General features: G+C 41.9%; 1 protein-coding gene across 2 annotated transcripts in view; it reads right to left on the bottom strand.

Moving 5' to 3' along the window:
• Positions 1–5,908: 5,908 nt before the first annotated feature.
• MALT1 (MALT1 paracaspase) overlaps positions 5,909–26,931 on the bottom strand; it is a gene marked incomplete at both ends in the record, with an annotated part of 46,510 nt that continues 25,487 nt past the window's right edge. For both annotated transcript variants that reach the window (XM_084252496.1, XM_084252495.1), the window contains 8 exons: positions 5,909–6,328; positions 7,409–7,534; positions 8,926–9,083; positions 12,209–12,358; positions 12,634–12,761; positions 13,086–13,160; positions 13,850–14,027; positions 20,689–20,892. In XM_084252496.1, coding sequence (XP_084108622.1) covers positions 5,909–6,328; positions 7,409–7,534; positions 8,926–9,083; positions 12,209–12,358; positions 12,634–12,761; positions 13,086–13,160; positions 13,850–14,027; positions 20,689–20,892 — 1,439 coding nt within the window. The remainder of the gene's footprint in view (positions 6,329–7,408; positions 7,535–8,925; positions 9,084–12,208; positions 12,359–12,633; positions 12,762–13,085; positions 13,161–13,849; positions 14,028–20,688; positions 20,893–26,931) is intronic.

Genomic DNA, 26,931 nt, shown 5'->3' with positions numbered 1-26,931 from the left:
CCTCTTCCTTTCCCTGCCCACCCCCACTTCTGGGTGGTTTCGGAGCTGAGCTACAGCTGCACCCGGGGGCCTCCCCCAGCCTGGTGGGTACTTGCTGACTGTCCTCCCAGCAGGAGCCTCCCTCAGAGGAGTCCAGCGGCCCCAGGCCATGCGGCCACGACCAGGAGGACAGGAGGACAGGAGAGGGGAGAGCAGCCACGCCTGGCTTGCTGGTGGCTGCGCCCACCTGCCAGCCCCCGTGCTGGCAACTTCTCTCCACGCCTTCTCGGGTCTCCCCGCCTTCCTGTGCTGTCTCCTCTTCCTGTCGTCGTTGCAGGCAGCACGAGGAGGACCCGAGTGTGTGTGGATGCTCCAGGGCTGTGAAAATGCAAAGCTGCTCCCTCCTGGCTCTCGCCCGGGCCTGCGGGTGCAGGATTGGGAGTGTGCAGCGGCTCCCCAGAGGGCAGAGCCAGGCACAGTCAAGCCCATGCTGCCCTCTGCTGGGGGCCCGCCTCATGGCCTTCCCAGAACCCAGAAGAAGCCCCAGAGAGGACTGGCCCAGGCAGCGGTCCCAAAGGGGTGTCTGGGGTCCAGGCTTTCCCAGCTGGGGCCGCAGTGTCCCTCTCCAGGGCCCCATTCTTCTGGCGTGGATGCAGGCCGGACTCTTCAGAGAGGGCCATTTCCAGGTGGCGGCGTGGAGCTCACCCTCTGGCTGGGAGAGCTTCCCTGGTCCCCGTGGGGACCTCGTCCTGCCTGTTTCTCCACGGGGTGAGCCCTGCCTGTTTCTCCTCGGCTGGTCTTTCCACCACCACCACGCCCCACTTCCCATCCCAAACAGCTCCACCGTCCTGCTCGCTCTCCACCCCTCGTTGCCACAGTCTCTGGAGAGCCTGGTCAGCTCGGCTAGCGTCCTTCAAAGTCTGCCGATGGCCAGGAGCGTGATTCAAAACCAGCCTGCAAGGCAACCCCCCCTCAACCCAGTTCCTGCCTTCCTCCCCGCTCTGTGTCCGGGGCTTCGGCGTTCAGACACCAGGCAGCGCATCCCTGCAGCCAAACCTGGGCGCTACACCAGCTCCAGTGAGCTGTCTGACCCTGGGCGAGAGAACCCCGCTTCCCTCTGCTTCCTGATCTAGAAAATGGGGATCATAATAGCAACAGCACGATTCACAGGCTGCATGTAAATGACATGACACACACAAGACACTTATCTTCATTTTTGCTTCCTGGGATTTCAGTTACTCCTTGTCAACCCAGGTCTGAAAATATCCTGTCCAACACGACGGAGGGAGGGAGGGAGGGGGCAAGGAGGAAGGCGGGCGGACAGAGAACATAGTCACAACTTTTAGAATACTATTGTATATTATTATTATAGAACAGTATTACTGTAATTGTTCTATTTTTTTCTGAGTTATTGTTGCTGTGCCTAAGGTGTAGGGATGGGTACTGTCTGAGGTCTCGGGCATCTCCTGGGGGTCTGGGGAAGCGTCCTGCTGGAGTGGTGGGAGAATACTGTATCAGGCACGCAGGAGGCCCCTTCTAAGTGTTGATCATCTCGATTCACTGAAGCTGGTGCAAGTCTCCCCTTTGACTTGCTACCAATCTGATGGCCCGCGCTTTTTTTCCCTCAAAAATTTTATTTATTTATGTATACAAGAACCTGGGTACAGGCCAGTGGTCAGGGGGTGGGGTGAGAGGATTCACCAGAGACAGAATGGGGAGCAGAACAGGCAGACTGACGGAACACACTGCTGAGGGGAGCAGCGGGCGAGACAGGAGAGGTCTGCTGCGCCATGTGAGTTGCTCCCTGGCTGTCCGGGGATCGAACTCGTGCTGCAGAGGCTGTGGATAGCTTCCCAGTGCTGTGCTCAACCCCGTGCACCACCAAGGAGGCCAGCCTGCGTTTTCACACGGGTGTAGTCTGGTCACCTCAATCTGGTTGATGTGTGGACTTCAGACACCAGAGGGGAAGCTGAAAGAGCAGGAGTTCGTGATGAAAGAGAGGGAGGGTTAAGTTCAGCAAGGCCCAGAGTAGCTCCAGGGACACCAGTGGTTAAGTTACAAGAAAGTCTCCTTTGAAAAGCAGTAGGGTGGGTCATCAACATGGAGTTGAATTTACCAGGAAAACTGAGGGGCTTGGGCTGAGCAGGAGGCTTCAGGGAAAGTGCTAAAATCCTCACGCTTTCTCCCAAGACCAGAGGAAAGACATTTTCAAATTCTGCTATTTGCAGTGATGTGGGGGGATCCTGAAGGGATCATGTGAAGAGAAATTAGCCTGAAAGATAAAGGCACTTTGTTCCATTTTTTAATTAATTTTAAATTTTCATACATTGTTGTTCATTTTTGTACAGCATTTGATTTTTCCCCTCAGGTGCAGTCCCCGAAAATCTCCCACCACCACATCATCTGTGAACCATCACCATGGTCCCTTTTCCACCACCTCCCCTGCTTTAAGCCTCAGATCTATAGTTGCCTACAAGTTTTGTCTTTTTTTTTTTTTTTGAGCCTTTACTCATTTTCCTTGTATTCCTCCTATAAGTGATATCACCCAATATTTTTTTTTCCTTCTGACTTAGATCACTGAACATAATCCTTTCTAGCTCCATCCATGTTGCTGACAATGACGTGAGTTTATCTTTTTTTTTTTTTTTTTGATTTCTGAGTAGTGTCCCATTGTGTGTATATATCATATCTTCTTGATCTAGTCATCTGTTTTTGGGCATTTAGGTTGTTTCCATATCTTGGCTATTGCACATAGTGCTGCAATAAACACAGGAATGCAGGTATCCTTTCAAATTAATACTTTTGTGTCCTTCGGGTAGATTCCTAGCAGTGGAATTCCTGGGTCCTATGGTAGATCCATTTTTAATAATTTGAGGGTCTTCCACACAGCTTTCCATGGTTGTTGGACCAGTGTGCATTCCCACCAGATAAAGACACACATTGGATGGCTTTGCATATATGGGGAATATAAAGAAACGAAATCGATGAAATGACAAAGTAAAATAAAAAAAATTAGTGAACACTGACAACTGACCTGAGGTTACCAGAGGTGAAAATGGTGGGAGGTGGGAGCAAGGGTGAAGGGACCTCAAGTATGCTGGTGGGGATTATGGTTTTTGTTTTTTCTTACCGTTTGATCTTGGGTGAAGTAATTTTTTTTTCTTCTAAATCACTGTCTTTTAAGTGTTGAGATTCCTTTGTTCTCCAATTTTATTTGTGCTAGCAAATAGTTCTGGTAGTGGAAGGGGCACACTTCCTTCCTCTTGCCAGGAGGGGGCGCAAGAGACTGCAACAGAAGTGTCAAACCCAAAGCCTTCTGAACAGAAAGCAGACTGAGCCCACCCGCCCCCCACACCCCCCCATTTGTTCTGCCCTTTTTTTCAAGTCAATGTCCTGCCCAAGGCAGCTTGGAGTGGAGCCTGCCTGAGGACTGGTGCACCTGGCTGTCCTCATCAATTACCATTAGTGTGGTAGATTAACACAACTGTATTGTCTCCCTGTTCTGGAAGTCAGACATCCAAAATCAAGTATCTTTCCATACATTAGGTTTTCTTTCATTTTTTAACAAAGTTTTATAGTTTTACTTTATCTCTTGATACTACTGTAAATGGAATTTGAACTCAATTTCAGAATGATCGTTGCTATAGGCACTTTCCATCTTGCCACCTGTTGAACAACTTGAATTCATTATGTAGGTTTTAAAGGAATTTCTTAGAATTTTCTATGTACGGTCATGTCAGCTATGAATACACAGAATCTTCTTTTCCAATATGCTTGCCTTTTCTTTCTTTCTCTTGCCTGCTGCCCTGGCTAACACCTCAAGTACAATTGAATAGTAAGTGGTGAAAGTAACATCCTGGCTTTATTCCTGATGGCAGGGGTAAGCATTCTGCAATCTGCTGCCATTAAGTGTGAGGTTACCTGTGGGCTTTTTGTGACTATCCATTATCATATTAATTCCCTTCTATTTCTAGTTTGGTATTTTATCTTAAATGGATGAACAGAACAAAATATTTTTTCGTACATTTACACAATCATCGTAATTTTGTCCTTTTTAAATGATTCAATTGTTCATTACACGTAGTTACATATGAATTTGCCAATTTACTTGTAAAATTTATCCCCAAATTAATAGCTGTAGCATTTTTATGCTCATCTATGGACATTTGCAGATTGAAGACAATTCCGAGTCCCCCGGCGTGCAGGTTAAGGTCACACAAGGCAGCGCTTGCTTTCATCTTTCTGCTCACCCAGAGATGACCAGAGGAGGACAAGGCAGTGGGACGAGCAAGGCAAGCAGCTTGGCCTCGGCCCAGCTGGATAGGCTTGAATCCCACTTCTAGTGCCTACTCGTGGGGTGGCCTCAGGCAAATCATTTAGTAGCTCCGAGCCTCATTTTCTCTTTAAAATAAACAGAACCTAGCAGGGTAAGCTGCTTTCGGGACTGAAGGTCATGATATGTTTGAGTTATGCACACAGGCTGGCCTTGATTCCTCGAGCTTTGCTTTCTTGTGCTTTTACAAATTGAAGGCTGTGGTGGCCCTGCTTTGAGCACATCTATCGGCACCATTTTTTGACCAGCATGTGCTCGCTTTGCGATTCTGAGACCTACCGTTACCACTCATTTACGAGGGTAGAGTGTAAATGTGACTTTTACACGCACAGGAAAACAAGCGTGCACACGTGTGTACATACACACACAGGTACTCCCCAGAAGCAATGGCCTGGTGTCTGGCACTAAGCACTCAATACTGTGAAAAGCAGGAATCCTTGCTTTTGGTTGCTAGCTTCCGCTTGCTAGTCTCCTGTTAATGATTTTTGTGTCTGTAGCCATAATAGGTATTGGTCTCTGGTTTTCCTGTGATCTCTGTTTGGTTTTATATCAGGTTAATACTGGCTTATAAAGTGAGCTGGGAAATGTTCTCACCTCTTCTGTTTTTGGAGAGACTTTCTGAAAGACTGGCATGAACTATTAATGTTTGGTAGAATACAGATGTGAACCATGTGGAACTAGGATTTTCTTTGTGGGATATTTTAAAATGAATCCAATCTTATTCTTGGTGATTGCCAGGTACCCTTTGAACTTACTTTTAGGTGAAACAAAAGGTGGTGATAAGGTGTCTCCTCAGGCCAGTAAGACTCAGTAAGAAAATACACATCATCAAAGGAGACACGTTCAGTGTTTGAAAGAAAAGGTTAAAAGCTAACGGCCAGTGGCAGATGCTGCTGCTGTCCAGCTTTAACAGACCAACGTCCGTCACCCCAATGTGCTTTTGTGACCTCAAGAACAATAAGGTTCTATATAAGCCTGTTCTATATAAGCTCTATATACAAATTTCTTAACTGACATTTGCAGCCATGTCCTATAATCACAAACTAAAGCCTGTATACTTTTAGGTTACATGCTGGCGTGCGTATTTACATAACAAGTCTATCTACAAAAATAATACCTGCAGGGAAGGCAGCGAGGAGAGGAAAAGGCGCTGGTGTTGAAACCCGAAGGTCCCAGTTCTGGTGCCAGCACTAACTTAAATAAGATGCTTCAGCCTGTTTCTCTCACAAGCTGGATGATGACCAAGGTTCCTTCTCTGCTTTACAAACACAGCGACTTCTCCAAGAATGCCTTTCCCATTGTTCTTGCCCCGGCTGGTCAAAATGGAAACACAGCCACATTTGGTTATGCCCACAAAGACAGGCACCCACCCAGCCTTCCTTCTTGTAGAAGAAAGCGGTTCACAAAATCCTGAGAAGAGGAAACCTGAGGTTAAGTAATGCACCTCCAGCATCTCAGAGTCCTGAGCTTGCTCTCAAACAGCAGCTGCTAATTTTTTCTCTACATATATATATTTGCTTTTTACAATCCCCACTCTCCAGGAGCACTGCTGTACACGGGGCACCTACCCAGCTACAACTCTCCAAGCCAAGAAGGTCACTTCTCAGAAATTCTAAGCCCGTCCGAGAAAGCGAAAGGCATCTCGTCGGTGGTTTCCTCGGGCACGTTGCTCCCCCCGGCCTCACTCGAGTAGCGAGCGTGCTGGGCGGAGAAGGCCTGGGCCGTGCGGCTGCAGCGACAGCTGTCCGGCAGCGTGCTGCCCAGGGCGCCCAGATGCGAGTGGTAAACGCCCCTGAAGGAGTCGGGGGACGAGCGGTAGTGCCCGGCGGGGTTGCTGCTGGGGTAGGGGTCGCTGCCGGCCATGCACGTCTGGAAGCAGGTTTTCCTCCCCAGGCTGCGGTGAATGTCCAGTTTAGCGATGAGGGGTTTCCCGACGTTCACCTCCTGCTTCTCCTCCACGGTGTCTTCCAGCCCGGAGTACTGATACGACAGACACACCGTGAAGACCAGATGCTCCTGAGGGGGAGAGCACAGGCTTGGTGTTAGCGACCTGCAAAGACGCCATCTGCAGTGTCGCTCACGCCACAAACGGCTCTCAGCCCTCGGCCAGGCTCCTCTCCCCGTCCTCCCTCCTGCCCTCCACACCTGAACTGGAATTCTAGCTCTGTGCTGTATTCCTGGAGAGCTGTGACAGGTAGTGTTCTCCAGGTGTGAGGCTTGGGGCACTAGCTTTACCCCTAGGTCAAAACTGATTTTTTTTTCCTCATACCAATTTTTATTTATTTATTTATTTATTTATTTATTTATTTTTGTGGGACCCTCCCCGCTGGCCGGGGATCGAACTGGCACTGCACAGGCTGCGGACAGCCTCACAACCCAGAGCTCAACCACTGGGCCACCAGGGGAGGCCCCAAAACTGATTGTTTTTTAAAATACTGTGGAGTGATAATGCCCCCTCACAGGTGGAGAAATACAACGGAAGCAGGTAACGGGTTGAATTTCAAAGATGAAGGAGACTGTAAGTGGATTAGTGAGAACAGGGTGACAAGAGCTTTAGACCTGCTGTCTCTGTGTAACTGTCAGTGGCGCCCACTTCATTCCCCAAGTTTTGGCTAATATGTCTGTGGTCATGCAGCTCTAAATGGAAAAACTCAAGCTTGGCAAAGATAGATACTTCTAGTAGAAAGTTCGACCATAAAGAGATAGTTTCTGACTTGTAAATCAACAAGAAACCAAAAAAAAAAAAGATAAATAAATTCAAATCTAATTTGGAATTAGAAAGTCATGGAGCGAGGAAATGATCATTTGAAAATGCCAAGATATTTTAAAGTAGAATATGCTCTGTCTCTAGACTTTTTAGCTACATGGAGCACAATCACATACTCTCACACAAGAAACCTCAGGCCATTGTCAGGACAGACTGCTCAAGGACAAGCTCACTGATAAGACTCTCTATAGACTGTTTATCTCTAATGAACTGTTTATCTCTTAATGAAGCAGTACATCTACAAATTAATAAAAGGCTTGCATGCCAAAACGAATTTTCTACTTTCATCAAGTTTTCCATTAGTAGTTATAAAAAGGAAAAATAACCACCTTTAATTTTTGCAGTGAACTGAGCCTAGTGTAGAGGCAATGCTTGGGAAGCTCCTTTGATACCAAATAGCTGCCAGTTTCTTCAGGTGTCCCTTTATTTGCATCTTTTGGATCAATATCTAGGTCCTGGGGAAATCAATAAATGTCATTAATGAAATCAATGAAAGTCACATCTATGACACTAAGCCACATTAACCATGGTTTAACAATGCTCTCTCATGAAGGTTGACCGAGTAGGTTATCCCGTATGGAGGTCTGGAGAGACCACGAAAACAATGATAGCTAGTAACAACAGGAATTCTAAATTTAACTAACACAGTTAAAAAGTTAGCTCTGAAATGGATAGCTACTTTCAAACTATTCCTAAAAACACTTTTAATTTAAAGATTTATTTATGCATACAGGAACTGGGATGTAGACCAGAGGTGTGGGGAGGTGAGAGGTTTCACCAGAGACAGAGTAGGGAGCAGAACAGGTGGATCTACTGAAACACACTGCTGAGGGGAGCTAGTGGGCGAGACAGGAGAGGTCTGCTGTGCCATGTGGGTCAGCTCCCTGGCTGGGGGCAGTAGCTGGCCATAGTTTGATAGCACTGTGACTTAACTCCTGTGCCATCAGGGAGGCACCCTATTCCAAGAAACACTTTTTATCCTATTTAAATTTCCTTTTAAGTTCAAGTTCCTTGGTGTTTGACTCCTGGATTCTGTCCCTCTTTCTTCATCATTTCTGGGAAGGAGGGGGGATTTATGTGATTTGTATTATTTATGAAGAATAAATGGATGTTCCAAAATCAACCCTTCCCTTTTTCTGCTTTTAGAGCCAAACCCTGGCCAAGAGCAAGAAATCTATTCTACTCTCCCAGAGAGAAGCCCAGAGCCTCCCTTCAGCCCAGTACCCAGGGAGGCCTATGCTGATCCAGGGGACAAACCTGTCTAATTTTGGTGGACAAATCTGTCTAATTCTGGGGCATAGGGCAAGCAAGCCCTCCCACTAAGCCTGTCCTCCATGAGTTTCTCTCAGTAGCAAAAGTGATGTTTTGGATTTGTCTTATTCCTTGTCTACTTCTCAATTTATGATACCATTCTAGAGTATAGTGTTTACTGGATTCTGTAGACCATTATGAAGGAAATATCATAAATAAATGTTTGGAAAGAACAGAACTAGTTTTTCTAGTATATTCCCATGACTTGACAAATAAAACGACTACTGTTTTGATAACATATTGGAAGCAATTGCTTTCAAAAGGGAATTCTTGACGTGTATTTACATATGTACATACATATGTAAATTCCCTCACATTTGCTAATCCAGTTAGTGTAAGAATAGAATTTATGTATAAACACTCATTGGTATTTCAGACTGCTAGACGAAAATACCAATGAGTGTTTATATATAAATTCTATTTGTACATGTATTTCCTTTATATTTACCATCAAGTTTAAGCTTTCATAATTTTAGTCTTTAGCAAGTGAGAACACATTGTTATAGTTTAAATAAAAGAAAAAGGAGAGACTTACAAGTGGAAAATCGGTGACATAGGCATCACACATCACTATATCAGGGGGCTTCTGGACTATACTTGTGTAGATTATCATGACGTTGGAAAACTCAGCTGCAAATCCTAATTGAATCTGAACACCACACTGAAATTTAAGACACATGCTTTCTGGAAGTTCTGGAAAAGAACAATAAGAACAACCTGTAAATAATTAAAGAGTGCTTGTTGGTAAGTTTTCTGATAAGCAACAAACAAATATTCTTTATGGGGCAGAATAGAATCAGAGCATTTTTTTTTTTTTTCTGTTTCAAAGTGCTGTATAACTAGCAGAGCCTATAAAGACATACACAGTTGAAAAAGAGGGGAAGAAGAACCCAAGATTCTGCTGGTCAAGCAAATAACAATATCTCATTTACTGTCCTAGAGTTTTATACTGTCTTGTAGGCTTTTTGTCTTGCAGTTTTATAGTGGGAATCAATACAATTTTTATAGTGATAAAGTAGTTTCCATATAATTGTAGACATTTTTTCACTAATGCCTCAATCTTCATGAAATTAGTTTTTTTTTTTTAACAACATGGTGGTTTTTTTTTTTTAAGATTTATTTATTTATTTATTTATTTATTTATTTATTTATTTATTTATTTATTTATACAAGCACTGGGTACAGTCAGAAGCACGGGAGGGTGAGAGAATTCACCAGAGCCAGAGCGGGGAGCAGAGCAGGCAGAAGGACCGAAGTACACTGCTGAGGGGAGCAGCGGGCGGCAGGAGAGGTCTGCACGCTATGAGGGACCCTCTCTGGTGGCCGGGGAGCAGCCGGGGATCGAACTGGCACCTTAGAGGCCGCGGGCAGCTTTGCAACCCAGTGCTCAACCGCTGCGCCACTGGGGAGGCCCCATGAAATTAGTTTTTTTTTTTTTTTAATTAATTCTTTAAAAACTTTTTTTATAGGTTTTTTTTTTATAGAGGCATGTTTTATTTATTTGTTTGTTTGTTTGTTTTGTTTATACAAGCACTGGGTACAGTCAGAAGCACGGGAGGGTGAGAGAATTCACCAGAGCCAGAGCGGGGAGCAGAGCAGGCAGAGGGACCGAAGTACACTGCTGAGGGGAGCAGCGGGCGGCAGGAGAGGTCTGCATGCCATGTGGGACCCTCCTCCGGTGGCCGGGGAGCAGCCGGGGATTGAACCGGCGCCGCAGAGGCCGCGGGCAGCTTCGCAACCCAGCGCTCAACCGCTGCGCCACCGGGGAGGCCCCCCATGAAATTAGTTTTTAATGAAGCATTTATGTCACTGAAAATTTACCTTTAACAATTCTGCTACTCTTGAATTTAATATTTCTGGTTTCATTTTGTTCTGTCATATTTACACACTTATTTTTTTTTTTATGCTTTGAGTTTGCCAGATATAGTAGTCTGAGAATTCCTTGCATATGTGAGTTTTCCATTTATATAGAATATAAATATATTAATTTTACCATAACATTTCTAAAATAAGGCAATGCTATTCTTTAAAATGCTTGTCTAGAGCCTCCTTTAAAATGCTTGCGGCAGGCGGTTGAGTGCCGCACTGTGAAGCTGTCCCGCAGCCTCTGCAGTGCGGGTTTGATCCTGGCTGGCTGGCGAGAATCCCACATGGTGAGCAGACCTCTCTTGTCTCGCCTGCTGCTCCCCTCATCAGTGTATTTCTTCAGTCTGTCTGTTCTGTTCCCTGCTGTCTCTGGTGAATCCTCTAACCCTCCCGCGCATCTGGCCTGTACCCTGGTTCTTGTATAAAAATAAATAAATCTTTAAAAAAAAAAAATGCTTGTCTATTTGATGGGATTAAAAAGGAAAGAAATACACCATCTTAGTTTTGACTTTCTTTTTTCTAATTACTATTTGAAAATTTAATAACTAAGGAACAAATATAGAAATAGAACCAATTTCTATATTTGTTCCTTAGTTATTAATATATTCTGAATATGCTGAGAATATATTGTAGATTGTTGAATTTGTATCATTTGCTTATTAATTAAGGGATCTTCTGTTTTTATTTTATCATTTTGCATGAGCACTTCATTATAAAAAATTACTTTGTTGCCAAGAGTTTAGTTTTGGTTTCACTTTATTTTATCTTTTTCTAAAGATTTATTTATTTTTGAATACAAGAGCTGGGGTACAGGCCAGAGGTATGGGAGGATGAGAGGATTCACCAGAGACAGTGGGCAAAAGAACAGGCAGATTGACTGAAATACACTGCTGAGGGGAGCAGCAGGCGAGTCAAGAGAGGTCTGCTACACCATGTGGGTAGCTTCCTGGCAGGCTGGGGGATCGAACTCAAAGCTGTAGAGGCTGCAAACAGCTTCATAGGTTGCATCTTAACCCCTTGTGCCACCATGGAGGCCCTTGGTTTCACTTTAGAAAAGGTTTTGCTTACTGATGATCTTTGCCTCTGTGGTTTTGTAGTTGTTTAGAGCTTTTTAAATTGAAAGTAATTTCAATTAATTGTCCAAATATCTGGAATGTCAAGATAATATATTTATGGTATTTTACATTTAATGCACCTTAATATGTTAAGTTACCAACAATACACCTTAAAGGGCAGACTAGTCTGGAAAGAAAGCTATCACATAGGAATTCAACAAATAATTTTCAATATCCAAATTAGGATTCATAACAGATATTGGGGACCCTTGAGAATCCAAAATATTTTAGTCAATATTTAAACTTACTTTACCACTAATCACACAGAATTACTAAAGGTAATTAATTACAAGTATGATTTCCACCTCATCTTTTGTCTCTTGATCACTAACCCAGCAACTCAACGTCAGGGAGAGAGAAGGTGCAGACTGTATAAGCACACAGGTCTACGGACCTCCGTGCGCGTCTCTCTGCTGCGTGAGCTCACTCAGTATCTACAACCTATGGAGTAAATACGATTTCTCTTTCCCATTTTCTAGATCACATGTTTATCAAGTGGTAGAGATAGGATTGGAATCCAGTCCCATCTATTTTTGAAATAAACACACTTCAAGAGCTCACAATACAGGAGAATAAAAGGGATTGTATATTATTAGATAAATAGAAAATTATTTTAAAAATTATACTTTGATTTTATCAATGGTGAAAATACTGGGTTGAGTTACTCGATTATTTCCAACATCAAATAAATCAGTATAATATCTATAACTGAAACACTTGCTTTGGGTTTGCCCACTATGGTAAACAATTTCACTACACAATTGGGAGGAAAGCTTTATGGGGGGGAGGGGAGAACGTCATGATTTAAGTATATGACAAAAATAGACTTTACTGTACCGTGTGCCTTGGCCCACTGTAGATTCCGTACCAGAGATTCTGCGGAATATGCTGTTCCCTGTATTGGATCAGTAAGTGCTCTCTTTTCAGATAAACTACTTCGAATTTCTAGAGCTTGTTTCCCTTTGGTAAGGTGACATTTACCCATATCTAAAAGATAAGGAGTATTACTTTAAAGACCTCAGTTCTTTCATTACATTTAAAATATTAAGGCCACAAACTCTCTTATAAACCAGGTAATATTCTCATTATCACATATTCACTCAACACATATTTACTTAGCACCTGTTATGAGTCAGGCATGGTTCAAGGTGCTAGGAATATAGCATAAGCAAACATAAAAATACTGGAACAGCTCACTTCTAAAGGCCCCGGTCTGGCTTTTATATTATTATTATTATTATTATTATTATTATTATTATTACCTTCTGCAACTTCATCCAGTAATACAGTAATTTTCTTGTCTTCTAATAATCTATCTTTTAAAAATTTCATGAAGATTCCATTTGCCAATCCAGAATGCTGGATTTCAAAAGCTTCTGCCCCTTGACATCTAAAAAACAGCAAAAAGAAAAATATTTTAAAAAGCAAACGCTTGCTACATGAGATTCCCACATATGCTGATAAGCCTCAGTCCCCACCTCTCCCTGCTGACACCCTAATTAAAGAGTTAATCTCGAAGCAGGAACTAAATACTTCGGGACTTGATGATGGGAAGATATGAAGGGTAAACTACTTAAGGTTTTATATCAAGAATATCAAGGAGGCAAATATAGAGGCTAGATGTCTATGGGTATTTCTAGGTCTCTAATCTACAATCAAAAGGAAGTCATCAAAGAATGAAGGACTCGTCCACTTAGACATGAGATCTTCTTACGTGGCATATCCAAACACAATATTGGCAGTGACTTTTAGTGCATCCAAGATTGGAATGGTATCATCGTAGTCATTTCTATTTAAAAGGCAGGAAGGGAAAACAACAAATACAAATATGAAAAGTTAACTGGCATTCATTAAAAAAAGCATCAATAAAAGTATACTAAAATATGATAAAAGGCTATAACACATAATTTAAAATTACAGACTCAAAATTCCTTTATCTGTTTAGCTATATATTTAGCAACACTGTTGAGACAGCAGAGTCACGTCTTTAAAGCTGGAGCTGGGTTTGAACTCGGGCATTGGACTCTGATCAGTAAAGGCTGAGCAAGTGAAAACTGCAAGTCTGAGGGGAGTGATCACTGGTTCTATTTCTTAGTAACACAAGGTAAACAAACGGGATCCAAAGTTTTAAACAAGTGGTTCAGCTGAACTTTCTGCAACTGCAAGGCCAGGGCTGACTTGGGGTGCTGACTTGGGGTGCCATTGTTTCTGCTAATTCCAGGACTAAAGACACTTAAAGACACTTGCAAGAGTAAATGCCCACACCCTTAGGCCTTCACTATTGTTCTATAGCAAACAGAAAAAAAAAAAGATAAATTGAAACATATATGGAGAAATATATTTTCTCTTAGTTTTTTCTTAATCAGTTTCAATCTATAACCTCAAATGAATCTCACAGTTCAGTTTGCCTCAGATTTAATTTCTTATGGCCGCTACCTAACTACAAGAAGCTTTGTTGATGAATATTAGACGTTTTACCTTTTCCTACACATATCCAACAAGAACACATTAAGGCCAGTTTCTTTTTCTTGCATCAATTTCAGTATATTTTGCACACACAGACAATTCTCAGACCTATATGGATTTGGAGCATCAACAGGGACCATGAAACTGTTCCCAAAGTTTTCATAACCATGTCCTGCATAATATAATAATCCTGAAAAGAAAAATAAAAAGGTAAATACTAATTCTAAATTGTACTCTAAACATGTATGTAGCACTCTTAAAAAAAAAAAAGGAAGTATTTTCTTTAAGTCAATGCAAGCTTCCGTAAGAGATACCCGATTATAAATACAATGTTAACAAAATTTTTGTTGAAAATTATTTTGGCTTCATAAAATACATAGAAGGAAATATAGGTGAAACACTACGTGATTTGCATATCAAAGACATCTTTACAGACACATCACCCAAAGCAGTGATAGTGAAGGCAAAGATAAACAGCTGGGACTACATCAAATTAAAGAGCTTCTGCACAGCAAAAGAGACAATAACAAAAACAAAGAGAAACCCCACCACTGGGAGAACATTTTTGCACCCAACACTAATGATAAAGGACTGATCACAAAAATCTGCAAAGAGCTGATGAGACTCAACAACAACAAAGAAAATAACCCAGTCAAAAAATGGGCAGAAGAGGGCCTCCCCTGGTGGCGCAGCGGTTGAGCGCTGGGCTGTGAAGCTGCCCGCAGCCTCTGCAGCGCCGGTTCGATCCCCAGCCCCTGGCGAGGGTCCCACATGGCGCGCGGGCCTCTCCTGCCGCCCGCTGCTCCCCTCGGCAGTGTGCTTCGGTCCTTCTGCCTGTTCTGTTCCCCGCTCTGGCTCTGGTGAATTCTCTCACCTTCCCGGGCTTCTGACTGTACCCAGTGCTTGTATAAATAAATAAATAAATATTAAAAAAAAAAAAAAGTTAAAAAAAAAAATGGGCAGAAGAGCTAAAAAGAAACTTCTCTGAAGAGGAAATGCAAATGGCCAACAGACATATGAAAAAATGTTCAGCATCACTTGTAATCAGGGAAATGCAAATCAAAACTACCATGAGATACCATCTTACACCAGTGAGAATGGCACATATTAAAAAAACTAGCACCAACAAATGTTGGCAAGGTTGTGGAGAAAAAGGAACTCTCCTGCACTGTTGGTGGGAATGCAAACTGGTCCAACCACTATGGGGAGCTGTGTGGAGATTTCTGGACCTACTAAACATAGAGCTTCCATAGGATCCAGCAATTCCACTCCTAGGTATTTACCCAAAGGACACAGAAACATCCATTCCAAAGAACACCTGCACCCCTATGTTTATAGCAGCACTATTTACAATAGCTAAGCTTTGGAAACAGCCCAAATGCCCAAAAATAGATGACTGGATCAAGAAGATGTGGTACATATATACCATGGAATATTACTCAGCATTCAAAAAAGATAAACACATGCAATTTGCAGCAACATGGATGGCGCTGGAAGGGATCATGCTCAGCGAAATAAGCCAAAAAGAAAAAGAAAAATACCGGATGGTCTCACTCATAGCAGGAATCTAGAAAACTTAAATAAGGGATCAGGAAAATGAATAACTATAAGAAAGTGAAAATCAAAATCAACAAAAAACTATGAACCAGAGACACTTTTTGGGGGGTGGGGGCCGGGAGGGGAGGGATTGGGGTCAGAATGGGGCATGTGCAGTTGTATGGGGGAATATAAAAATAAAATTTATTATTTAAAAAAAAAAAGAAAATTATTTTGGCTTCATATAAGTACAGTATTTTATTTTATTTTATTTATTTATTTTTAAAGATTTATTTATTTATACAAGCACTGGGTACAGTCAGAAGCGAGGGAGGGTGAGAGAATTCACCAGAGCCAGAGCGGGGAGCAGAACAGGCAGAAGGACCGAAGTACACTGCTGAGGGGAGCAGCAGGCAGCAGGAGAGGTCTGCACTCCATGTGGGACCCTCACCGGGGATCGAACCAGCGCTGCAGAGGCTGCAGGCAGCCTTGCAGCCCAGCACTCAACCACTGCGCCACCAGGGGAGGCCCTAAGTACAGTATTTTAAATAAACATCAAAAAACTGTCCTGAAGTGTATTTTAATGCAAAGAAGTAATACAATTGTAATGGATGGTATGTATAATATCTATGTATATTGTTTCTTTGACACAAAGTGGTAACAAAGACAGTAATCATTTACATTTGCATAGTATTTCCATGGTTTTCAAAGTACCTTTACATACTCGAACAGATTGTAATCCATACAACAATCTTTAAATAACTTATTTTTTTAAAAAGATTTATTTATTTACTTATGCAAGCACTGGGTATAGTCAGAAGTGCGGGAGGGTGAGAGAATTACCAGAGCCAGAGCGGGGAGCAGAACAGGCAGAAGGACTGAAGTACACTTCTCAGGGGAGCAGAGGGCGAGACAGGAGAGGTCTGCCTGGCTATGTGGGGCGCTGGCGGCCGGGGACTGAACCAGCGCTGCAGAGGCTGTGGGCAGCTTCGCAGCCCAGCGCTCAACCACTGTGCCACTGGGGAGACCCCAATAATTTCTTTTTTTTAAAGATTGATTTTATTTATGCATACAAGAGCTGGGGTGTAGGCCAGAGGTGCCGGGGGTGAGAGGATTCACCAGAGACAGAGTGGGGAACAGAATAGGCAGATTGACTGAAATATACTGTTGAGGGGAGCAGTGGGAGAGACAGGAAAGTTCTGCTGCGCCATGTGGGTCAGTTCCCTGGCCAGGAATCGAACTCATGCTGCAGTGGCTGGCAATAGCTTGATAGTGCTGAGACTTGAACCCCTTGAGCCACCAGGGAGGCCCTCTTTAAATAATGTCTACTTATTTTGTAAATAAGAAAATTAAAATCTAAAAGATGAAATGATTTGCTGAAAATTATATAGCTGGTAGGTGTCAGGCTCCATATATAGCTTTCCCCCCATTAAACTAAGGGATTTATAATTTTTCTATTAATACAAATCATGTCTTTTATTTCTGTGTCTTACTCGACACCTAGCATATGCCTTTGTTTGGGTTGTGGCTATTACAGAAATGCAGTAAACACTTACCGAATGCACGAAATTATCAATGCAAACACCAACCATGAATGAGGTCGGTCTGGAGCTTGTTTTATAAAGAATCTGGCTTTTAGTAGAAATGCTTCCATTTCTACAGCTGATCGCACTTTTAGAGAGCCCTGACCAGCGCGCCCAGGCACTGCCCATCCCACCATGTATCACGTCTGGCTCTGTTGACATGACTCAGGAGAAACAACTTTGAGGGAAGGTTTAGCTGCCATCATCCAGGGGCCAGTTAAGTGAGGTCTGTAATTTCAATGTCATATGCCCACTTCTGTAACCACTGAAATTAAGGTACTTAGAACACAATGGCTTTTTCTCGCCCTAGAATTTCTTTCTGAAAAGCAGAAGCATTTTGTATCAAAGTTTGCACCTAAATTACTTGGTGGGAGATTCGTAAGCATTTTTATGTAAAATAAACTAGACCAAATCATTGTATTAAAAAAATTCTATCTCTAGTACTGCTTGTTCACTTAATTAAATATCCCCCCCATGGACACAGCCCCTCTGGGTGCAGGTGCTGGTTGAAGAAAGTGCTTTGCTTAGATGAACTCCTATATGCCTCGAGACACATCCCGCACAGGGAGGCCGGTAATGAGTAATGATATCACCCATCCCCCTTTTACAGATGTAAAAACTGAGATAGCCAAATTCACACGACTAATCAGGGCGAGAGCTGGAACCTGAAGAAGCTGGCCTGAATAACCACAGTGCTGCGCGCTGTCGCACCTTCGACCTATGCTGGCTTTCCAGTTACCTTTATTCTTAGAAAACACACAGAATGTCAGTGTACTGGCTCTTCTGGCTTCACTTCACTATTACTTTTAAAACCTCCTTGTTGTTTTCAAATAAAATTCTAGGCTGAAACAACAGATGCAAACTGGGATCTCCAGTGGAGGCCTGAGGTAGAAGTCGAAATCCCCCATCTAAGAATGAGAAAAACACTGAATTCAGGAAAGGACCCCAATAACCACAATTATTTTGGGCACTTTCGGTGTACCAAGCAGAGGGATAATGAATTCATCTTGTTTATTCTGGAACAACCTTATTAAATAAGTTAGCCTATCCCTTGTATAAGTACTTTCTGGCTTTGGAAAATCAAATAACTTGGTCATGATCACTCAGCTGTAAACAGGAAAGCCGAGGCGCCGAGCCCTGGCTGGCTTACTCTCAGCTTAGCTGAACGACACTAGCCTGAAGGGCTCCTGGGAGTGAGTGAGCCTTCGCCATATTCTGACCAAACACCTTTAACATTTCACCACAAGAGCACAGCTAAGCTGCAGCAAGTGGTGTGTGCAGCAAGGCACTGGGTGGGGCAGATGTCAGACCCTGTAGTTACTCTCTCTCCAATGTAAGGTAACTGGACATTGTCATCCTTATTTATTTTCAAGCAAATATAGTGTAAGTCACTCATTTCTGTTCCTAGATTGTGTTTATGATTATGTAGGTTTAAAAGTGAATTATTTTCTGATCTTTCGCATTTTTTCCTTTCTTTTGCAAGCCTATGGGCAATATCATATAAAAGGGCATACACTCGAGGGTGTTTTCCCTCTCTGAACTGATTCCTGCTGAATCCTATGACCCTGACTCCCTACTGCCTCCAGGTACTGTTAGTTCCCTGGGGACATCACCTGGAAGTGAGGCACAGTCCAGGAGGCAGGCCCTCTGACCTCAGGCCTCTAGCACACTTACATGTAGATGTGTCTCATGTTTGGGAAATTGACAATACTTCAAAATATAATGCAGCCACTCTGTTGAGACATGAATCAGTAGGATTTTAAAAACTTTCTAGCCTTCTTAAGTCTTCGTATTCTAAACTCCAAGATGATGTTTTTATACTGGGGCAAAGCTTCTACATAAGCTGGACAACTGTTTAGTATTTCTGATTCTGACAATGTCAACAAGAAATGAGAATAAATAATTCAGAACATAACTCTTCATATCATCCCCTCACTCTGAAAAAACTTCACCAATCCAAAACCCTAAACTGATAAACATGTTTAGCTTTTACCTCATTATCATTTTAAAGACTTAAAGTAATATTGATAAATAACATTATTTAGGTTTCAGGTGTACAGACTTCTATCAATACCTGTCTATGTCACCTCATGTTCATCACTGGAACTCTAGTTTCCATCCATCACTAAACTACCTCATTATGTTTGGTGATAATTTGGGGCTTCTCCTATTTAAACTGTCCAGGCACTTTAAAAACTGAGGTAAATTATATGATATAAACTAAAATTACCATGAGTGTACATTTCTATAGTATATTTTATCATATTTTCTAAGAAAAATGAACGGAGGGCCTCCCTGGTGGCGCTGGGGTTAAAGTCTCAGCACTATGAAGCTATCACCGGTCACTGCGGTATTGAATTAGATTCTTGGCCACAGAGCTAACCCACATGGTGCAGCAGACCTCTCCTGTCTCGCCCGCTGCTCCCCTCAGCAGTGTATTTCAGTCAGTCTGCCTGTTCTGCTCCCCACTCTGTCTCTGGTGACTCCTCTCACCCCTTGCACCTCTGGCCCAGTTGTCATATGCATAAATAAATAAATGAAAATAAATCTTCAAAAAAAAAAAGAGAAAAATGAATGGATTCATGTAGTCATCAGGACATACGCTCATAAACAAGATCTTGTTATTACTATATCAGCATTTAGCTGAAATCCCAAATTTGAGGTATTTACTTTGTTGGTTCCTTTGTGTTATGACTAACCTTTACTATTTAGAGGAAACTCACTCAAAATTCATTTAATCAGATTTTAAGTCTTCTCCCATCTCATATACAATAACATACTAAGTCTTGAAAAAAATTATTCTTCTCCTTTAAAATTCTACTTTGAGAATCATTAGCAATTCTATCAAGCTTGTCTCATCATATCCATCTGTTTATAAATAAGAAGGCTAAATTTAGAAATTATTGAAGCAAAATAATGTGAAAGATATAGAAGCCAAATTGATGCTTTTTGTTTGTCAGTCATCTTAACAACAGGCCTAGAAATGTCACTTTCCTGGCAGTCAAGCGTGATTGCATAACTCACAGCAAGCCTCTGACACGGGATCAAGCGAGCTCAGCAGCCGCCTCCTGTGTCTGTGGTTATCCTCATTAAAAGAAATAAATTACTGAAGGAATCCCTTACTATTGACAGCATTTTTCCTCTTTCAAAGTCTTTACTGCATATGCAGTGCTCTTAACATAGTTTAAATAAAAGGATGAGGAAAACTATTACAATTTACTGCCACTATAATTATTTCTACATAGAGCTGTCATTTAGAAGTTGTTTTCTTATGCTTCACCCATGGACATTTTCTTATTAAACTCAAGGTTCCACTAACAGATCAGAAAATCCTATACAATAAGTAGAAAAAGGAAAGAAACACACAGAACGTAGAGTTGGCTACAACCTTTTATATCACACACACACACACACACACACACACAGTATTATTTCACATGGGAGTATATCATTTGCTTTTTGATCAAGTTTTAGCTTCGATAGTCAATAAAAAACAAAATCATGTGACATAGACAGGACTCTAATAATAACAATACTGTTTTGACAAGTCAAAACAATGATTATTCATGTTTTTTTTGTGGAACTATGGAATGAAGATGAAATCCACCCCTTTCACAAAGAAAAAATATTCGATTCAGTGTGTTTACTGTACTTTTCTTTGATTTTTAACTCTTAATTTAAATTATGCAGAAAAAGGATAGTTCTAGAAACAAAGATTGTAAATATTCGTACCATATACTCCTTTGTCTAGAAGTAGTAAAAATTCATTCACTGCATTCCGCATCTCACGCTCGGTGAGATCCAACAGCGAGACGACTTTGAAATCGAGCTGCCTTAACAAGTTGGTCAGTTCGTACACATCCACCAGAGGGGCTTTTAGCTTGGGGTGATCCCAGTAATTCATATTTCCTATCAGAAGAGCAACCTTGTCCTTTGCTGTTAAGAAAAAAAGGTGGCGAATTAAAAAAAAAAAAAAGATATAAAGATTAAAATAGAACACACGGAAATACTATTATAATAGGTTTTACAGATAAGGTTGCGCTGTTACTTCATTTCACTTCAGCACCATCCCCGTATGCGGCAGACCCATCTACTCTGCTGAGGAATGCCGAGGCTAATAAATTACACAACTGAAATTAAACTACTGAAGCTTTTGAGACTCAGGCAAAAGCCTTATTGGCTGTGTGTGAAGCATAACGGTACCTAATATCAAAGCGATACTTTTATTGAATTACAACGAAACTTAAAAAAAATACGTAACTAGACTTTTGCAGCAGCTTTATATAAGGGATGCTTGGAATTGGGTTCCCATCAAGTTAGGTTCTGTCTTGCTGAGAATGGAAGAGGCTGAAACAAGAAGGATTGAAGAGAGGGACAGCAATGACACCAGAGCAAGGAAGAGAAGAGGGCAAAGGGCAGAGAAAAGCGGGAACTTGACAAGTACTCTGCCTTCATATTTTCAGTTGATGTAGTTTCTTCTTAGCTTCTTTAGAAAAACTTCCCATTAGGGTGAGATGCAGCTACCTTAAGGATGTGTGAAGACTTTCTACATGACTCTCTCTCTCTCTCTTTTGTTTTAAAGATTTATTGTTATACAAGAACCGGGGTACAGGCCAGAGGCACGGGAGGACGAGAGGACCCACCAGAGACAGAGCTGGGAGCAGAACAGGCAGATGGACCGAAGACACTGCTGAGGGGAGCAGCGGGCGAGACAGGAGAGGTCTGTTGCGCCATGTGGGTCACCACCCTGGCCAGGGATCGAACTCATGTTACGGTGGCTGATGATAGCTTCATAGTGCTGAGACTTAACCTCTTGCACCACCAGGGAGGTCACCAGGGAGGCTGATGTTTTAAAGGGCAGATGATGCCAACAGAAACTTGTTGCTAGGTTTTTCTTGAGGATGGGCAGTGGGGTGTGTGCAATGCATGTGATGATATAATCTACCATGGAGACACCAGGGATCAGTAAAGAAGGTGGACTGAGCATCTGCAAGACCAGCCAGTTGGCTGAAGAGCCACACTGGGTAGGGTTGCAGGCCACTTTCTCTGACACTTGGCCAGGACCTGGTGATCAACCTCTGTCACTAAGTGCTGCTAAGTCATTTATTTATAAATTACTCTAAAGAACACTCTTGTGAAACTGAACTGGGCACAGGGAATCACACAGTCAACTTGGTGTTTGCAATATGTAATGTAATGGCATGTTTCAAATCATGACAATGATTGCATTTCACCAAAAATCTCTTTGGCAAAATTTCTTCTCTTTCCACAGAACACTTAAGTCCAGTGTTAAATAGTGTTTCAAAGAATAGCTCAAAGACTGTGACTTTCTCAAAGTGTCAGCAAAATCCCATTGTGAAAAGCCGTCCTGCTTTTATGTCACAGGGTCTCTCTATATATTTACATTTTCAGAGATTTCTTACAAACTGCCTATTCTTTAAAAAATATATTTTCTTGGGCCTCCCCTAGTGGCGCAGGGGGTTGAGCGCCACGCTGTGAAGCTGTCCGTAGCCTCTGCAGCACCAGTTCCATCCTGGCCGGCCAGCAAGGGTCCCACATGGTGCGGCAGACCTCTCCTGTCACACCCGCTGCTCCCCTCAGCAGTGTATTTCGTCAGTCTGCCTGTTCTGTTCCCCGCTCTGTCTCTGGTGAATCCTCTCACCCTCCCATGCATCTGGCCTATACCCCAGTTCTTGTATAAATAAAAATAAAATAAATCTTAAAAAAAAAAAAAAGTAAAGAGCTGAGTAGTGACCAAAAAATATTTTTTCTTCAATTTTTGGACAATATATGATTTCTCCCCTCAGGTGTGGTCACTGTAGTTCTCCCACCACCAAAGCACCCATGGTTCACACCATATTCCCTGTGCTCTTCTGCCCCCACCCCTCCAAGGATGCTTCATATCTACGGTCAGCTTTCAAGGTTTGTCTTCATCTGAACTTTGTTTGGTTTTCCTATATTCCACCTGTAAATAAAACCATGTGATATTTATCTTTCTCCTTCTATCTTATTTCACTTAGCATAATCCCTTCCAGCTCCACCCATGTTGCGACCAATGGCATGAGTTTATTGTTTTTGATCCCTGAGTACTATTCCATTGTATATACACATCACATCTTGATCCATTTATCTGTTTGGTGGCATTTAGGTTGTTTCCAAATCTTGGCTATTGTACACAGTGCTGCAGTAAGGAGTGCAGGTTTCCTTTCTAATAAGTGTTTTTGTGTTCTTCGGGTAGTTCCTAGGATTGGAATAGCGAGATTGTATGGCAGATCCATTTCTAATATTTCGAGGAACATTTAGCTTTCCATAGAGGTTGGACTTGTTTCCATGCCCACCAGCATTGTAAGAGGGTTCCTTTTTCTCCACATCATTAGCATCAATATGGTCCCTTCTTACATATGTGAGCTGGTATCTCATTATGGTTCTGATTTGCATTTTCCTGGTAACAAGTGATGATGAACATTTTTTCATATGTCTATTGGCCATTTGCATTTCTTCTTTGGAGAAGTGTCTATTTAGCTCTTCTGCCCAATTTTTTTTTTTTTTTTTTGTGGGACTCTCGCTGGCGGCTGGGGAACGAACCAGCACTGCAGAGGCTGTGGGCAGCCTCACAGCCCAGCGCTCAACCACTGCGCCACCAGGGGAGGCCCTCTTCTGCCCATTTTTAATTGGGTTGTTTAATTTGTTTTTGTTCAGTTGTGTGAGCTCTTTGTAGATCTTCAATGTAAGCCCCTTACGAGATGTATGGTATGCTATTTTCCTCCACTCAGTGGGGTGTCTCTTCATTTTGGGCTATCTCTTTTGCTGTACTTATCTTTTTTGTTTGCTATAATCCCAGCTATTTATATTCTTTGTTTTCCTTGCTTCTGGGGACAAGTTCTCAAAGGTATTCCAAAGTCTATGTCATGGAGTGTCTTGCCTTTGTTTTCTTCTATATAAGTTATGGTTTCAGGTCTTATATCCAAGTCTTTTATCCATTTTGAGTTGATTTTTGTGCATGCTGTGAGAGAGTAGTCTAGTTTCATTGTTTTGCATGTGGCAGTCCAATTTTTCTGGCACCATTTGTTGAAGACACTTTCCTCATTCCAGTGTACATTTTTTGTTCCTTTATCATAGATTAGTTGACCATATATATGTGGGTTTTCTAAATTGCTTATTCTTACGAATATGTGTGTGTCTATATATATATTTTAGGAAAAAATGAAATGAGACTGAGAGCACATTTCTAGTCCATTAACAGTTACTTTAGTTCTGTACAAATAATGATCTCTTCTTTCACCTGAGCAATAAGGTCAATTACTAAGACTACTCAGTATGTAAAGAAATTCAGACTTGAAGTTTCTATTTAACTATGTTTAGTCATAAAACCCAATGAAAAAGTTGAGAATACTCAGAATGAATTTCAGTGGGAAGTGGTAGTAAAACTAACATCACTTTTATCTTTTTTTAAAAATTTTTTCTAAAATAAGCTAAATATGCTCTCTTATACCAAGTACTCATTACACAGCAAGACTGTTGGCTGGCTAATTCAGAGAATTCTCCTGAGAATCCCTCAGCCCTCTCAGAATTCAGACTCAACCTCAGCACACAGGTGTACCTGCTCAATGAGCTTCACGGGGGCATGAGAGATGGGTCGTCCCTGGCTCGTATCACCACCCCCCAAACCGTGGGGCTCCCACTGTCAGTCAGGGGGTCAAGTGCTCGTGCATCACAGTGGATTTTTGGTGGATTATTATATTTAATTCTAGCACATATCCTCGCCTAAGTTTTCCTGGCAGAAAACAATTATAAAGTATGTAATAGAAAAAAAATCACTGGGGGTCTTTGGGGAAAAGAGACACATTTGTCAAATTAAACATCATGGGATATTTTTTTTTTAAATTTATATTTATTTATTTTTAAAGACTTATTTATTTTTGCACAAGAGCTGGGGTACAGGCCAGAGGCACGGGAGGGTGAGAGGATTCACCAGAGACAGAGCGGGGAGCAGAACAGGCAGACAGACCGAAAGCACTGCTGAGGGGAGCAGTGGGAGAGACAGGAGAGGTCTGCCATGTGGGAATCTCCCTGGCTGTCCAGGAATTGAACCCGCACTCAGAGGCTGCGGACAGCTTCACAGCGCTGTGCTCAACTCACTGCACTACCGGGGAGGCCCCATCATGGGATGTTTCTAATATAAATTCTTCACTTGTCAGTTTTTTTTTTTTTAAATCTATTTAGAAAGAACACTGGAGTTTACAGAATGCAAGGGTTCAACTTGAGAACTATGTGCCTTTCAATGTATGTATCAGTGATTGCAACTTCTCAAAAATTTTTCCCCAAAGGTAATTTTTAATAACTAGTTTCTAAAATGTCTTAAGAACATTTTCTACAATTCATTGTTAATAATTATAAAATTAAATAAATCTTACCTTGCCCAATTTACTTGTAAAATGGTTCTTGAATGATGAGTAAACTGGGGAGGATTTAGAACAGAGAAGCAGACTGCAGAGGTTGAAAAAGAAATGACAAAGACTCATTCCAGGAAATAAGTTGTAGGAAGAGAGAGAGAAAAAAGTCAGACTTTAGAGCTATGATAGAGAAAGAAACAGTAAAACTTGAAGTTGAGGAGATAAAAGTGAAGAATCAAAGAAAACTTCAAAATAGCAACTCTATAAGCAATTTATGATGGTGTTCAAGGGACCAAAAAATGGAAGGAAAACAATTACTGTAAAAGCCACCCACAATTTCTTGAACACACACTGTTTATTGGAAAAAGGAAACAAAAATGCTAGTTGATGAAGCAGTAGAATAATAAAACCACTTCAGGAAAATATTGTAACATGATCCTAGACATCTTTCAATGCAATGTATTTTATAATATCAATTCCATATCTAATTTTCTTTTTTTAAAAATATTTCAATGTAAAAAAATTTTTTTATTTTTATATTCCCCATTGCACCTCCCTTATTTTGACCCCAATCTCTCCTTTCCCTGCTCCCTTCCCCCCTCATAGAGTGTCTCTGGTTCATAGTTGTTTGTTGATTTTGATTTTTTCTTTCTTATAGTTATTCTTTTTCATGGTCCCTTATTTAGGTTTTCTAGACTCCTGCTATGAGTGAGACCACGCAGTATTATCTAATTCTCTACCAGTGCATCACTCATCTTATCATCCAAAATGAACTAAACACTCATAAACACGTGGAAAGGGACCTGGCACATATCAAGTGTTATGTAAGTTTTAATTAAATAAATCTTTGGTCATCTCTCAAAAATTGTGTATTAGCACCTAATCTGACTTGTTGAATGTACAGTCCATGCTGGTCTCATATATAAAATCTTCAACTCTCCATCCTACAAAACATAGTCCAAGTTCCTCAGTCTCCATATGTCACCATTCATATTCCAGTCCCTGCCTATCCTTGCAGCTGGGGTGAAAGACAACCCCCATGAACTAGGGATCCCTTCCCTCACTTAGTGCAGTCACCCTCACCCCAGCCCCAGGCGCCCACCCCACATCTGGGCTACCTTGTGATTAATTAATTATCAGCACTGTGGCATGACACTGTCAGTTCTAGGTCTAACCCTTGAGTAATCCTGACAATTTCACTCTTTTTTTTTTTTTGAAATGGCAATTTCTTTTTTTCTTGAAGATTTATTTTTTATTTATTTATGCATACAAGAACTGGTTGGTAGGCAGAGGTGTGGGGGGGTTGGTGAGAGGATTCACCAGAGACAGAGTGGGGAGCAGAACAGGCAGATCTACTGAGATACACTGCTGAGAGGAGCATCGGGTGAGACAGGAGAGGTCTGCTGCGCCATGTGGCTCTCTGGCGAGGGATAGAACTCCTGCTGTAGTGGCTGCTGATAGCTTCACAGTGCTGAGACTTTAACCCCTTGTGCCACCAGGGAGGCACAATTCTGAGAGTTTCACTTTTGAACTCTAGCCACCATGTAAAGAAATTTCCAGCCACATGGAGGGAGGACAGGAG

This window comes from Talpa europaea, assembly GCF_964194135.1.
Source record: "Talpa europaea genome assembly, chromosome: 13".
NCBI lineage: Eukaryota > Metazoa > Chordata > Mammalia > Eulipotyphla > Talpidae > Talpa > Talpa europaea.
This window is presented reverse-complemented; position numbering and strand designations above follow the sequence as displayed.